Genomic DNA, 15,000 nt, shown 5'->3' with positions numbered 1-15,000 from the left:
TAAAACACTGTCAATAGCACAGCATGGGACTGATTCACCTGCTATAGCACTGTCAATAGCACAGCATGGGACTGATTAACCTGCTATAGCACTGTCAATAGCACAGCATGGGACTGATTCACCTGCTATAGCACTGTCAATAGCACAGCATGGGACTGATTCACCTGCTATAGCACTGTCAATAGCACAGCATGGGACTGATTCACCTGCTATAGCACTGTCAATAGCATAGCATGGGACTGATTCACCTGCTATAGCACTGTCAATAGCACAGCATGGGACTGATTCACCTGCCATAGCACTGTCAATAGCACAGCATGGGACTGATTCACCTGCTATAGCACTGTCAATAGCACAGCATGGGACTGATTCACCTGCTATAGCACTGTCAATAGCACAGCATGGGACTGATTCACCTGCCATAGCACTGTCAATAGCACAGCATGGGACTGATTCACCTGCTATAGCACTGTCAATAGCACAGCATGGGACTGATTCACCTGCTATAGCACTGTCAATAGCACAGCATGGGACTGATTCACCTGCTATAGCACTGTCAATAGCACAGCATGGGACTGATTCACCTGCTATAGCACTGTCAATAGCACAGCATGGGACTGATTCACCTGCCATAGCACTGTCAATAGCACAGCATGGGACTGATTCACCTGCTATAGCACTGTCAATAGCACAGCATGGGACTGATTCACCTGCTATAGCACTGTCAATAGCACAGCATGGGACTGATTCACCTGCTATAGCACTGTCAATAGCACAGCATGGGACTGATTCACCTGCTATAGCACTGTCAATAGCACAGCATGGGACTGATTCACCTGCTATAGCACTGTCAATAGCACAGCATGGGACTGATTCACCTGCTATAGCACTGTCAATAGCACAGCATGGGACTGATTCACCTGCCATAGCACTGTCAATAGCACAGCATGGGTCCCATTCTAGCAGCCTCACCCCATTGTAGCTGCCCTATACTTGTGCTACCATTGCCCCTCAGTGTAATACAGAATCATTGCAGTGCCGCTGTCTGTCTGTCTGCCATTGAAGATCATTGAGGGTATAGTTAGCACACTGTGGTCCCATTCTACCAGCCTCACCCCATTGTAGCTACCCTATACTTGTGCTACCATTGCCCCTCAGTGTAATACAGAGCCATTGCAGTGCCGCTGTCTGTCTGTCTGCCATTGAAGATCATTGAGGGTATAGTCAGCACACTGTGGTCCCATTCTACCAGCCTCACCCCATTGTAGCTGCCCTATACTTGTGCTACCATTGCCCCTCAGTGTAATACAGAGCCATTGCAGTGCCGCTGTCTGTCTGTCTGCCATTGAAGATCATTGAGGGTATAGTGAGCACACTGTGGTCCCATTCTACCAGCCTCACCCCATTGTAGCTGCCCTATACTTGTGCTACCATTGCCCCTCAGTGTAATACAGAGCCATTGCAGTGCCGCTGTCTGTCTGTCTGTATCACTATCTTATACAGTCTCTTACTTCGTTCTCTGTGCTGTATTGAATTCGCTGCCCCCCTCCAGCATTATCTACCTCCTGTATTGGATTGGTTAGCACTAATCCACCCACACGCGTGTTTCACCACTGAATTATCACGGGTGTGTTTTGGGAAACATTTCAATGCTGATTATGACGGAGGGCTACATAACCTTGAATTTTAAAAGAAATGTTTTCGGTCTGTGTGAAGGAAAGCTGGAATGTTATTATGGGAAGTGGTTTTTTATTAAAAAAGTGTTAAACATAGCTCTCTCTCCCTCACTCTGTCTCCATCTGTCTGTTTCCCCCCTCTTTCTCCCCCTCTCTCTTTCTCTCCTCCCCTCTCTCCCTCTTTCTCTCCCCCCTTTCCCTCCCCTCTTTCTCTCTCCCCCTCTCTTTCTCTCTCCTCTCTCTCTCGCCCACTCCATCTCTTTCTTCTTTACAGTTAATAACATCAACTGAACTTTTCCAGTGAAAGGTGTTGCTAGGCAACATGAATCCTTCTGTTGCTGGGAAGGGGAGGGTGTGTGTATGTGGCAGTGTATGTGTGTATGTCAGTGTGTGTGTTTGTGTGCTTTACAATGCTTCCCTATGCTTTACCAGACCTCTCTGTGCTTTACAATGCTTCCCTATGCTTTACCAGACCTCTCTGTGCTTTACAATGCTTCCCTATGCTTTACCAGACCTCTCTGTGCTTTACAATGCTTCCCTATGCTTTACCAGACCTCTCTGTGCTTTACAATGCTTCCCTATGCTTTACCAGACCTCTCTGTGCTTTACAATGCTTCCCTATGCTTTACCAGACCTCTCTGTGCTTTACAATGCTTCCCTATGCTTTACCAGACCTCTCTGTGCTTGACAATGCTTCCCTATGCTTTACCAGACCTCTCTGTGCTTTACAATGCTTCCCTATGCTTTACCAGACCTCTCTGTGCTTTACAATGCTTCCCTATGCTTTACCAGACCTCTCTGTGCTTTACAATGCTTCCCTATGCTTTACCAGACCTCTCTGTGCTTTACAATGCTTCCCTGTGCTTTACCAGACCTCTCTGTGCTTTACAATGCTTCCCTATGCTTTACCAGACCTCTCCGTGCTTTACAATGCTTCCCTGTGCTTTACCAGACCTCTCTGTGCTTTACAATGCTTCCCTATGCTTTACCAGACCTCTCTGTGCTTTACAATGCTTCCCTATGCTTTACCAGACCTCTCTGTGCTTTACAATGCTTGACAGCTCAGGTGTATATATCAGGTTGAGACGCACCCCGTGTTTTCTTGTTGAGGACGGTGGATTATCTGTGTCGTTGCTGATAGCAGAATGCCGGTCTCCCTGCTTCTGTGGGTCTGCGGATGATTGAATGAGCCAGGAGATTGAATGGAGGCAGCCTGACCCCGAACGCGACCCCTCAGGTGGATTTATGAGCGCAAACACTGACCGCTCACGATGGGAGGACTGGCTTCTCAAGACAAGGAGCTGATTGAGGATATAAAGAGGGGTGTGGGGGGGGGGGGTACTTAACAGAGCTGTTATAATTTTTTGAAAGAGCTAAGCTTGCAGGAAATCATTACACAAGATGAATGGGAGAGAAAAGCATCGCAGTGCCATTCACTGAGCTGTCATCACTGCCTTTCACAGACAGAGAGAGAGACAGAGAGAGAGAGAGGGGGGGAGAGAGAGAGAGAGGGGAAGAGAGAGAGAGAGGGGAGAGAGAGGGAGAGAGAGAGAGAAGAGGGAGAGAGGGGAAGAGAGAGAAGGAGAGAGAGACAGAGACAGAGAGAGAGAGAGAGAGAGGAGGGAGAGAGAGAGAGAGGGGAAGAGAGAGAGAGAGGGGAGAGAGAGAGAGAGGGGAAGAGAGAGACAGTAGAGTGGGAGAGAGAGGAGGGAGAGAGAGAGAGAGAGAGAGAGAGGGGCAGAGAGAGAGAGAGAGAGGAGACTGACAGGCACACACAGACAGATAAGCAGACACACAGACAGACAGACACACACACACAAACTGACAGACACACACACACACACAGACAGACACAGAGAGACAACACACACACACAGACAGACACACAGACAGACAGACACACACAGACACATAGACAGACACAGACAGTCAGACTCGCCTCTCATTCCTGCCTTTCCCCTCTGTTCTTTAGCCTTGTGACATGTGATGAAATATGAAATTGTTGATAAATGGCCATAAAGTGAGGGACAAATGACCTTAACATTACAAAAATGGCACCAGCAGGCAAGAGGACAGGCAAGGTCTGCCAATACAGCCACTGCGGCGTTTCCATTAACAGTGAAGCAACGTCCAGGGGAAAGAGTTCAAACATCGCTGGAAGGCAAAACCGCCATTCCTGCAGAGTATTAACAAAACGTGTACGGTTTTGTACTGGGTTCAAATGAAAAGATAGCGGCTACAATTTATATATATATATATATATTTATTTATTGGCAAAACCAGAAACTGTACAAACGACAAATTAACAACAACATAAGGAATTGAAACACCTTCCATCATCATATCCAGTCTCTTTGAACAAAAATCTACAGTACGGGAAATGACCACTGCAAGAAACACACACAGCTTTGCATGTGTGATCCTCTCTGTAAAGTCATAATTCCATCAACCTCGCTTGTTTCCGTGCTCCACACAGCTCCCAAAGGTACAGTTTGGAAAGAAACACGTGTTATTAGTTATTAATGAGTCGTTCAGAAGGAGGCTTTTTCTCCCAAAGCAACTTCCAGAAACTAGGGGGGCATCATCAACAACTGCTGCTGCTGCTGCAGAGTCACTTCCAATAGGAGCTCGTTTGTTTGACGTCTCATCCGAAGGACGGAGCACAAGGAGGTGAAGCGACTCGCTCAGGGTCACACACACACGCGCACACACACACACACACAGGGAGTCAGTGGCTGAGCTGGGATTTGAACCTCCTGGTATCAAGACCCCCTTTCTCTAACCGCTGGGACCAGCAAGCCTATGTATTTAAATAACAGATAAAGGATGTCCTTCAGTTTCTAATCCTAAGCCAGCACCTCCTTTAGCAAAATAAATAAACTGGTTTAATAATAACTTTAAAAAGTAATGTAGAGCTGTGGTCAAAGGTTTTGCATCAGCACCCTGCAGAATGACCTTGCTGGCTAGGACTACGGCTCCCAGCATGCCTCTGCATCTGCGGCAATGGTGAGGCATGCTGGGAGCTGTAGTTCTTTATGCTGCGGTCTCGTATCACAAGCGATACAGACCTCTATTACGATACATCATGTACAGCGGTGAAAGTTACCAAAGAAAAAAAACAACAAGGTTTTTAAAACATCAATTCTCTTTGATTTTGCTGGGAGCCGTGGTCATAGCCAGGTGAATCAGTTCATTTTGCAGGGTGATTCTTGGTGTGTATACAGTGTTACATACGCAGTATTTATATCACATTGTATTACATTGAATGCAGGCGTTGCATTGATTTGTTTAGACACGAAAGTGAAATAAGGAGCTCTGTCCTCATATCTGCGTTCATATCGAGCTCAGAGTAAACACAGAGATGGACTGGAACCCAGCCCTGCAGAGGAAGGGGAAAGTATGTCTGTCTGTCTGTCTCTTTCCCTCCCTCCCTCCTCCCCTGTCTCTCTGTCTGTCTGTATCTCTGTCAGTCTGTCTGTATTATTATTATTATTTATTTCTTAGCAGACACTCCTATCCAGGGCAAATTACAGCGCTATACAAAAACATACATATCAAGAATCACAGTACAAGTATTAATACAATCTCTGTCTGTCTGTCAGTCTGTCTCTCTGTGTGTCTGTCTGTATCTCTGTGTGTCTGTCTGTCTGTCTCTGTATCTCTGTCTGTCAGTCTGTCTGTGTCTGTCTGTCTGTCAGTCTGTATCTCCGTGTATCTGTCTGTCTGTATCTCTGTGTGTCTGTCTGTATCTCTGTGTCTGTCTGTCTGTATCTTTGTCTGTCTGTCTGTATCTCTGTGTGTGTGTCTGTCTGTCTGTCTCTGTATCTCTGTCTGTCAGTCTGTCTGTATCTCTGTGTGTCTGTCTGTCAGTCTGTCTGTATCTCTGTGCCTGTATCTCAGTCTGTCAATCTCTGTATCTCTGTGTCTGTCTGTATCTCTGTGTGTCTGTCTGTCTGTCTCTGTATCTCTGTCTGTCAGTCTGTCTGTGTCTGTCTGTCTGTATCTCCGTGTATCTGTCTGTCTGTATCTCTGTGTGTCTGTCTGTCTGTCTGTATCTCTGTGTCTGTCTGTCTGTATCTTTGTCTGTCTGTCTGTCTGTCTGTATCTCTGTGTGTGTGTCTGTCTGTCTGTCTCTGTATCTCTGTCTGTCAGTCTGTCTGTATCTGTGTGTCTGTCTGTTTGTGTCTGTCTGTCTGTATCTCTGTGTGTCTGTCTGTCAGTCTGTCTACATCTCTGTGTCTGTATCTCAGTCTGTCAGTCTGTGTCTGTCTGTCTATCTCTGTATCTCTGTGTCTGTCTGTATCTCAGTCTGTCTCTCTATGTGTCTGTATCTCTGTGTGTCTGTCTGTCTGTCTCTCTGTCAGTCCGTCTCTCTGTCAGTCTGTATCTCAGTCAGTCTGTCTGCGCCGCCTCTCTCCTCCTCCATCTCATCTCTGGAGACAATCTGAAGCTGTGTTCAGGACCCCCAGCCTGCGTCTCCCTCCCTCCGTCTCGTTCTGGAGGCCGGGCCCCGCTGCGCCGGAGACCCAGGCGTTACAGACAGCTGATCTCCAGCAGGGCGCTCTTCTCTCCCGCTGGAGGCTCGTCGGCGGCTTTCACGATCCCGTTCAGGGGGGCCGGCGCGTTCGAGGGGGGCCGCGCGGCCCCAGGGACCCCTGAACTCTTCCCGCTGGGGTCCGTCGTGGGGGACGCCCCGGTGGTACCTGTCCCTTGAAGCAGCAGCGTCCTGCGTCCGTTCCCGTTCTGGGCGATCCCGCAGATCTGTGTCATCTCTGTGGCTTCCTCCTCCTCCTCCTCTTCCTCTTCCCCTCCTCCTCCTCCCCCCTCTCCTCCTTCCTGCCCTCGCTCCTCCTCCTCCTCCCTCTTCCCGGGCTCCCCGTTCCGCACCTCCCGGCTCTCCACCTTCCTGGAGGCACGGCGGCAGAGGGCCCTGCGGAAGCCTCTCTTGAAGTTCTCCGACAGGAAGGCGTAGACGAAGGGGTTGGCGCAGCTGTTGGCGTACGACAGCGCCACCACGCAGAAGTAGACCCCCCGGGGCTCCCCGGGCAGCGAGACCACCAGGTTGACGATGTTCAGGGCGTAGAAGGGCAGCCAGCAGAGGACGAAGAGAGCCACCACGGTGACCACCATCCTGGTGACTTTCCGCTCCGACTTCTTGCGCTTGGAAGAGGCCGCTGTGCCCACCTTCTTCCCGGCACTGCGCACCTTCACCACGATCAGCAGGTAGCACAGGCAGATGACCAGCAAGGGGCCGAAGAAGCCCAGAGTGGAGGTGTAGACGATGAAAGTGGCCCGCCAGACGTCCGCCGGCTGGGGCCAGTCGATGTTGCAGACCCCCAGGCCTGCGGGGACGTTCGCGAAGACCACCACGGGCAGGACCACCACAAAAGAGACGGCCCACACCGTGGCGTTGACCGCCTTGGCCACCCGGGGCTTCCTCCACTTGGAGGACCGGATGGGGTGGACCACGGCCAGGTAGCGGTCAATGCTCATGACGGTCAGGCAGAAGATGCTGGTGAACTGGTTGATCCCGTCCACGGTCATGACCAGGCGACACATGTGGGTGCCGAAGGGCCAGTAGGAGAGGGCGTTCTGCACGGCCAGGAAGGGCAAGCCCAGCATGAAGAGCTCGTCGGCCAGGGCCAAGTTCAGGATGTAGATGTTGGTGACGGTCTCCGTTCTGGAGTAGCGGAGGACCACGTGGATGACCAGCGTGTTCCCGCCCAGCCCGACGACGCACACCGTCAAGTAGATGAGGGGGAGCAGGACCCCGCTCACGCTGGGGCCCCCGGGGGCCCCCTCCGTGCAGTTCCGGGAGGTCAGGTTGTCCGGGAAGGGGCAGGGTGTGGAGTCGGAGAGCTGCAGTAGGGCGTCGGCAGTGAGGTTCAAGAGGTCCATGGTTTTTAGGAGGCTCTTGGCTGGTTCTGGAAGGAGAGGGGCGGGTGAGTTTGTGTGGGTTGTGAAAACAGTAAAAGAGCCTTAATAAATTCACTGACAAGTGGTTAGTGTTGAACTCTTTCTCGGTGTCTTCTAGTGGAAACGTTTACCGTTGAATTTACACTGAAGACACTGAGAAAGACTTCTAGTGGAAACGTTTGCCACTGAATATACACTGAAGACACTGAGAAAGACTTCTAGTGGAAACGTTTGCCACTGAATATACACTGAAGACGCTGAGAAAGACTTCTAGCGGAAACGTTTGCCATTGAATTTACACTAAAGACGCTGAGAGAGACTTCTAGTGGAAACGCTTGCCATTGAATTTACACTGAAGACGCTGAGAGACTTCTAGTGGAAACGTTTGCCATTGAATTTACACTGAAGACACTGAGAGAGACTTCTAGTGGAAACGCTTGCCATTGAATTTACACTGAAGACACTGAGAAAGACTTCTAGTGGAAACGTTTGCCATTGAATTTACACTGAAGACAGTGAGAAAGACTTCTAGCGGAAAGGCTTCTAGCTGAATTTACACATTGAAGGATTTATGGAGCTGTTTTCTTCACTGTAACAGCCGCCCCCTTTATCTCCCAGAGATAATCATATATATATATACACAACACAGTGGCACTTCCAAATTAGGCGGTAATGATAATGGCAGGCAGGAGGTCGAATTGTCAATTAGCACAGTCTGCCCCAACTCACCTCCCCACCCCCTCTATCTCTCTCTCTCTCGCTCTCTCCCTCTCTGTCTCACTCTCTCCCCCTCTCTCTCTAGCTCTCTCCTCTCTCATGCTCTCTCTCCCCCTGTCCCCCCTCTCTCCTCTCTCTCACTCTCTAGCTCTCCCTCTTTCTCTCAGTAGTCCTCATGGTTCACAATTATAAACCCATTGATGGAGGGAATGCGTGTTTATAGATAATTAGACAGAAAGCCTAGCTCCTTTGACAGTGACAGCTCTGCCTGGGTTACTGTTGCTGCGTTGAATCAGAAATCATCACAGATGCGTTCTTTTATTAATGTGAGAGAGAGAGAGAGAGAGAGAGAGAGAGAGAGAGAGAGAGAGAGAGAGAGATAGATTGATTACATTCTCGGTAGAGGTTTACAAAGACAGCTCATGCTTTTTAGAACCAGCTGAGAGAATTTCAATACTGCGAGAGAGAGATCCTCATCTCACACTTCGGTGGCTTTGAGTGTCAGCCGTTGATATCGTAATTACCAGGCTGTCTGCAGGGAAAGGCTGCAGATTTCAAGTTAGCCGTCAAACCTTTTTAGAAGTGACTTCAACTCTGCAAAAACTCAGACGCGGTTTTTCAAACCTGGGTGTGGATGCGCGGTATTCCCGTGCCCGAGTCCCGCTGTTCGCTCAAGCACTGCCGCGGAGTTCTGCTTAAGTTTGAAACAAATATTCAAAACAAGAACCAAACTAACTCTGTAGCAAAATAAAACAGCACATTTAACACCGCAGGTTTTCTACACAGTACGCTCAACCGCCTGCCTTATTATTATTATTATTATTATTATTATTTATTTCTTAGCAGACGCCCTTATCCAGGGCGACTTACAGTCGGAAACAAAAATACATTTCAAGAATCAGAGTGCAAGTAATAATACAAATTAAGAGCAAGATAAATACAATGACTTTGGTTCAAGCAAGTACAAGTATGACAAAATAAGATTAAAAAACGGAGCAGATAACAGTGTCAGTGATAGTTACATCAGGATATAATTAAATACAAAATACTAGAGATTCAATAACACTTGACAGATTACAGTACTCTAAAGTACAGGATTAAATGCAGTAAAATAGGGAGCAGATAAGAGCAAGTAAAGCGCTTTTAAGGAAGAGTGATAAAGTGTCCAGAGGGAAAAGAGGAGTTCTACAGGTGCTGTCTGAAGAGGTGAGTCTTGAGGAGGTGCCGGAAGGTGGTCAGGGACTGGGCAGTCCTGACATCTGTAGGAAGGTCATTCCACCACTGCGGGGGCGAGGGTGGAGAAGGAGCGGGCTCGGGAGGCAGGGGAGCGTAGAGGAGGTAGAGCCAGTCTTCTAGTGCAGGAGGAGCGGAGAGGTCGGGTGGGGGTGTAGGGAGAGATGAGGGTCTGGAGGTAGCTGGGTGCAGTCTGGTCAAGGCATCTGTAGGCTAGTACAATATATATATATATATATACAGCTTTAACTCAATAGCAGAGATGACGTTTGATTGTCCAGTAACCGTGGCAACCAGTAGAGATTAAGGCTTCCTTTGTTTACCCGCAGAACAGCAAGAGACAGATTGTGTCACTGTAATGAACGAGGATGCGCTGGCCGATGCTCTGTCTTTTTGTAGTCGAGCATAATTAGAGCGGCGACCCCGAGACCTTCCGGCAGCGATCCGTCACTCATCCCCTATTCAGCGGCTCACCCTGCTACAGTTAATTTACGAGCGGTCAAGAACGACCTGCGGATGTGATCTTCAATGACAGACAGACAGACAGCGGCACTGCAATGGCTCTGTATTACACTGAGGGGCAATGGTAGCACAAGTATAGGGCAGCTACAATGGGGTGAGGCTGGTAGAATGGGACCACAGTGTGCTAACTATACCCTCAATGATCTTCAATGACAGACAGACAGACAGCGGCACTGCAATGGCTCTGTATTACACTGAGGGGCAATGGTAGCACAAGTATAGGGCAGCTACAATGGGGTGAGGCTGGTAGAATGGGACCACAGTGTGCTCACTATACCCTCAATGATCTTCAATGGCAGACAGACAGACAGCGGCACTGCAATGGCTCTGTATTACACTGAGGGGCAATGGTAGCACAAGTATAGGGCAGCTACAATGGGGTGAGGCTGGTAGAATGGGACCACAGTGTGCTAACTATACCCTCAATGATCTTCAATGGCAGACAGACAGACAGCGGCACTGCAATGGTTCTGTATTACACTGAGGGGCAATGGTAGCACAAGTATAGGGCAGCTACAATGGGGTGAGGCTGGTAGAATGGGACCACAGTGTGCTCACTATACCCTCAATGATCTTCAATGGCAGACAGACAGACAGCGGCACTGCAATGGCTCTGTATTACACTGAGGGGCAATGGTAGCACAAGTATAGGGCAGCTACAATGGGGTGAGGCTGGTAGAATGGGACCACAGTGCGCTAACTATACCCTCAATGATCTTCAATGGCAGACAGACAGACAGCGGCACTGCAATGGTTCTGTATTACACTGAGGGGCAATGGTAGCACAAGTATAGGGCAGCTACAATGGGGTGAGGCTGGTAGAATGGGACCACAGTGTGCTAACTATACCCTCAATGATCTTCAATGGCAGACAGACAGACAGCGGCACTGCAATGGCTCTGTATTACACTGAGGGGCAATGGTAGCACAAGTATAGGGCAGCTACAATGGGCTGAGGCTGGTAGAATGGGACCACAGTGTGCTAACTATACCCTCAATGATCTTCAATGGCAGACAGACAGACAGCGGCACTGCAATGGCTCTGTATTACACTGAGGGGCAATGGTAGCACAAGTATAGGGCAGCTGCAATGGGGTGAGGCTGGTAGAATGGGACCACAGTGTGCTAACTATACCCTCAATGATCTTCAATGGCAGACAGACAGACAGCGGCACTGCAATGGCTCTGTATTACACTGAGGGGCAATGGTAGCACAAGTATAGGGCAGCTACAATGGGGTGAGGCTGGTAGAATGGGACCACAGTGTGCTCACTATACCCTCAATGATCTTCAATGGCAGACAGACAGACAGCGGCACTGCAATGGCTCTGTATTACACTGAGGGGCAATGGTAGCACAAGTATAGGGCAGCTACAATGGGGTGAGGCTGGTAGAATGGGACCACAGTGCGCTAACTATACCCTCAATGATCTTCAATGGCAGACAGACAGACAGCGGCACTGCAATGGTTCTGTATTACACTGAGGGGCAATGGTAGCACAAGTATAGGGCAGCTACAATGGGGTGAGGCTGGTAGAATGGGACCACAGTGTGCTAACTATACCCTCAATGATCTTCAATGGCAGACAGACAGACAGCGGCACTGCAATGGCTCTGTATTACACTGAGGGGCAATGGTAGCACAAGTATAGGGCAGCTACAATGGGCTGAGGCTGGTAGAATGGGACCACAGTGTGCTAACTATACCCTCAATGATCTTCAATGGCAGACAGACAGACAGCGGCACTGCAATGGCTCTGTATTACACTGAGGGGCAATGGTAGCACAAGTATAGGGCAGCTGCAATGGGGTGAGGCTGGTAGAATGGGACCACAGTGTGCTAACTATACCCTCAATGATCTTCAATGGCAGACAGACAGACAGCGGCACTGCAATGGCTCTGTATTACACTGAGGGGCAATGGTAGCACAAGTATAGGGCAGCTACAATGGGGTGAGGCTGGTAGAATGGGACCACAGTGTGCTCACTATACCCTCAATGATCTTCAATGGCAGACAGACAGACAGCGGCACTGCAATGGCTCTGTATTACACTGAGGGGCAATGGTAGCACAAGTATAGGGCAGCTACAATGGGGTGAGGCTGGTAGAATGGGACCACAGTGTGCTAACTATACCCTCATTGATCTTCAATGGCAGACTGGGTGATTTTTCCAGTCTGTCTCTCTCCTGGTGTGAATATGCCAAAACGAATCATGTCTGAGCGGCGCTGTTGGTGTACTGTAGAGAACAGTCCCGCTGTTCAGCCACCAGGAGTCCCACTGTGTGGATCCGCTAACCCCTCCCCCTCCACCCCCGCGTCTGTCAGAGTCTTACACCCTCCAAACCAGAACTCCGATTAGCAGCGGATTCACACTGTGAGGGAAACAGCAACATCTTTTTATATAATAATAATAATAATAATAATAATAATAATAATAATAATAATAATAATAATAATAATAATAATAATAATAGGTGGGCTTGGTGGTCCAGTGGTTAAAGAAAAGGATTTAAGTATGTTAACAAGGGAACATTATTCAGCAGCTTTCATTGGACTCTATGAAGCTGAGGGAGTTCATTCTATATAGAGGGGGTGGAATTCAATATGTTAACAAGGGAACATTATTCAGCAGCTTTCATTGGACTCTATGAAGCTGAATCAGTTCATTCTATATAGAGGGGGTGGAATTCAATATGTTAACAAGGGAACATTATTCAGCAGCTTTCATTGGACTCTATGAAGCTGAATCAGTTCATTCTATATAGAGGGGGTGGAATTCAATATGTTAACAAGGGAACATTATTCAGCAGCTTTCATTGGACTCTATGAAGCTGAGGGAGTTCATTCTATATAGAGGGGGTGGAATTCAATATGTTAACAAGGGAACATTATTCAGCAGCTTTCATTGGACTCTATGAAGCTGAATCAGTTCATTCTATATAGAGGGGGTGGAATTCAATATGTTAACAAGGGAACATTATTCAGCAGCTTTCATTGGACTCTATGAAGCTGAATCAGTTCATTCTATATAGAGGGGGTGGAATTCAATATGTTAACAAGGGAACATTATTCAGCAGCTTTCATTGGACTCTATGAAGCTGAGGGAGTTCATTCTATATAGAGGGGGTGGAATTCAATATGTTAACAAGGGAACATTATTCAGCAGCTTTCATTAGACTCTATGAGAGAGTGAGAGAGAGAGAGAGAGAGAGAGAGAGAGAGAGAAAGAGAGAGAGAGAGGGAGGGAGGGAGAATGAGAACGAGAGAGAGAGGTTTAAAATAGTAACACAAAGATAGCAATAGTGAACGCTGTACTTTCTTAGACACACGCTTGCAATGTCAGTCCATTAGGCTATAGCACGGCTCAGAGTTCATGCTCCAGGCGCTGCTAGAGTCGTGCTAGACTTGTTACTGTGCAGCGTTATCAATCTGTATCAACATCAGCCGGCTTTCATTTACCATGTTCAAGAACACTTTACATCTAAAACAAAACCAAACAAAAAACCACCTCTTTATTTTACCCCTAACTATTACAAGCTCAACGGTGCTGAATTGAGAAACACTTAAAGAGACATTATAAAGAAGCCTCTCTCAGCGTCTTCAGTGTAAATTCAATAGCAAATGTTTCCTATAGAAGTCTTTCTCAGCGTCTTCAGTGTAAATTCAATGGCAAATGTTTCCTATAGAAGTCTCTCTCAGCGTCTTCAGTGTAAATTCACTGACAAACATTTCCACTAGAAGTCTCTCTCAGTGTCTTCAGTGTAAATTCAATGGCAAACGTTTCCACTAGAAGTCTTTCTCAGCGTCTTCAGTGTAAATTCAATGGCAAACGTTTCCGCTAGAAGTCTCTCTCAGCGTCTTCAGTGTAAATTCAATGGCAAACGTTTCCACTAGAAGTCTCTCTCAGCGTCTTCAGTGTAAATTCACTGACAAACATTTCCACTAGAAGTCTCTCTCAGTGTCTTCAGTGTAAATTCAATGGCAAACGTTTCCACTAGAAGTCTTTCTCAGCGTCTTCAGTGTAAATTCAATGGCAAACGTTTCCACTAGAAGTCTTTATTATTATTATTATTAGTAGTAGTAGTAAAAGTAGTATTATTATTATCATTAGTAATTAGTAATTAGTGAAATCTGCATCATCAACAACTGCTGCTGCTGCAGAGTCCAATAGGAGCTCGTTTGTTTGACGTCTCATCCGAAGGACGGAGACCTCGTTTTTAATTATTTTAACGGAGCAGCACACAGGACTATCCCCTAGACAGCGTCCTGAGGGCATCAGAGGATTCTTAATGGTTAGGTTTAGGGTGGGGTGTTGGGTTTGAGGTTAGGTGTTAGGGCAGGGGTTGCTTAAGGTTAGGGTTGGGGTTGGGTTTGGGTGAGAGGGACAGGGTGGCTTGATTTCGTAGAGTTACTGATCCCTGGAAGTGAAGGATGGCAGTAAATGGCAAATGCCCTTGAATAATCTGATGCCCGCAGGACATTTGGAGATAGCTGCGATAAATGGACAGGACAGATCTGTGATCGATAGACACACTAAGACAAAACCTAGTAAGCTTACTATATATCCAGTTCCACAGCAATGAAACTTCAGGACAGTAGCTTCGTTATAGACTTCATACACCATGAGAAGAAATTATAACTGAAAATTTGAACTCTTCAAGGCGAGGGAAGCAGTGGGGGTATATATATATATTAATCGGGAAGCTAGTTTAATACAGAGGGTGAATTTCCAATTTCCTAATACAAACAGACACTAAGTGGTTTATTTTTCTCTTTCTGAAACTTAAGTGTTTTTTTTTTTTAAATATTATTTGCCTGGCTTATCGCGTTGTGTTTGCCGATTAGAGGGTTTGCCGTTCTCGCCTTCGTTTTAAATTCAATGTCAAATCTGACAACGTGTGCCAAATTCAATCACACAGCAGCAACATCAAATC

The 15,000-nt window shown here is 47.5% G+C and overlaps 1 protein-coding gene across 1 annotated transcript in view; it reads right to left on the bottom strand.

Moving 5' to 3' along the window:
- Positions 1–3,953: 3,953 nt before the first annotated feature.
- Positions 3,954–15,000, bottom strand: part of LOC117432907 (somatostatin receptor type 5-like) — an 11,989-nt gene continuing 942 nt past the window's right edge. Inside the window, exon 2 of the mRNA XM_034054893.3 lies at positions 3,954–7,600. Within this exon, the coding sequence (XP_033910784.3) occupies positions 6,210–7,574 (1,365 nt within the window). The 5' untranslated portion in view covers positions 7,575–7,600 and the 3' untranslated portion in view covers positions 3,954–6,209. The remainder of the gene's footprint in view (positions 7,601–15,000) is intronic.

The sequence above is a fragment of the Acipenser ruthenus genome, unplaced genomic scaffold (genome assembly GCF_902713425.1).
Source record: "Acipenser ruthenus unplaced genomic scaffold, fAciRut3.2 maternal haplotype, whole genome shotgun sequence".
NCBI lineage: Eukaryota > Metazoa > Chordata > Actinopteri > Acipenseriformes > Acipenseridae > Acipenser > Acipenser ruthenus.
The sequence above is the reverse complement of the archived record's forward strand: the minus strand, read 5'-3'. Positions and strand labels throughout refer to the sequence as shown.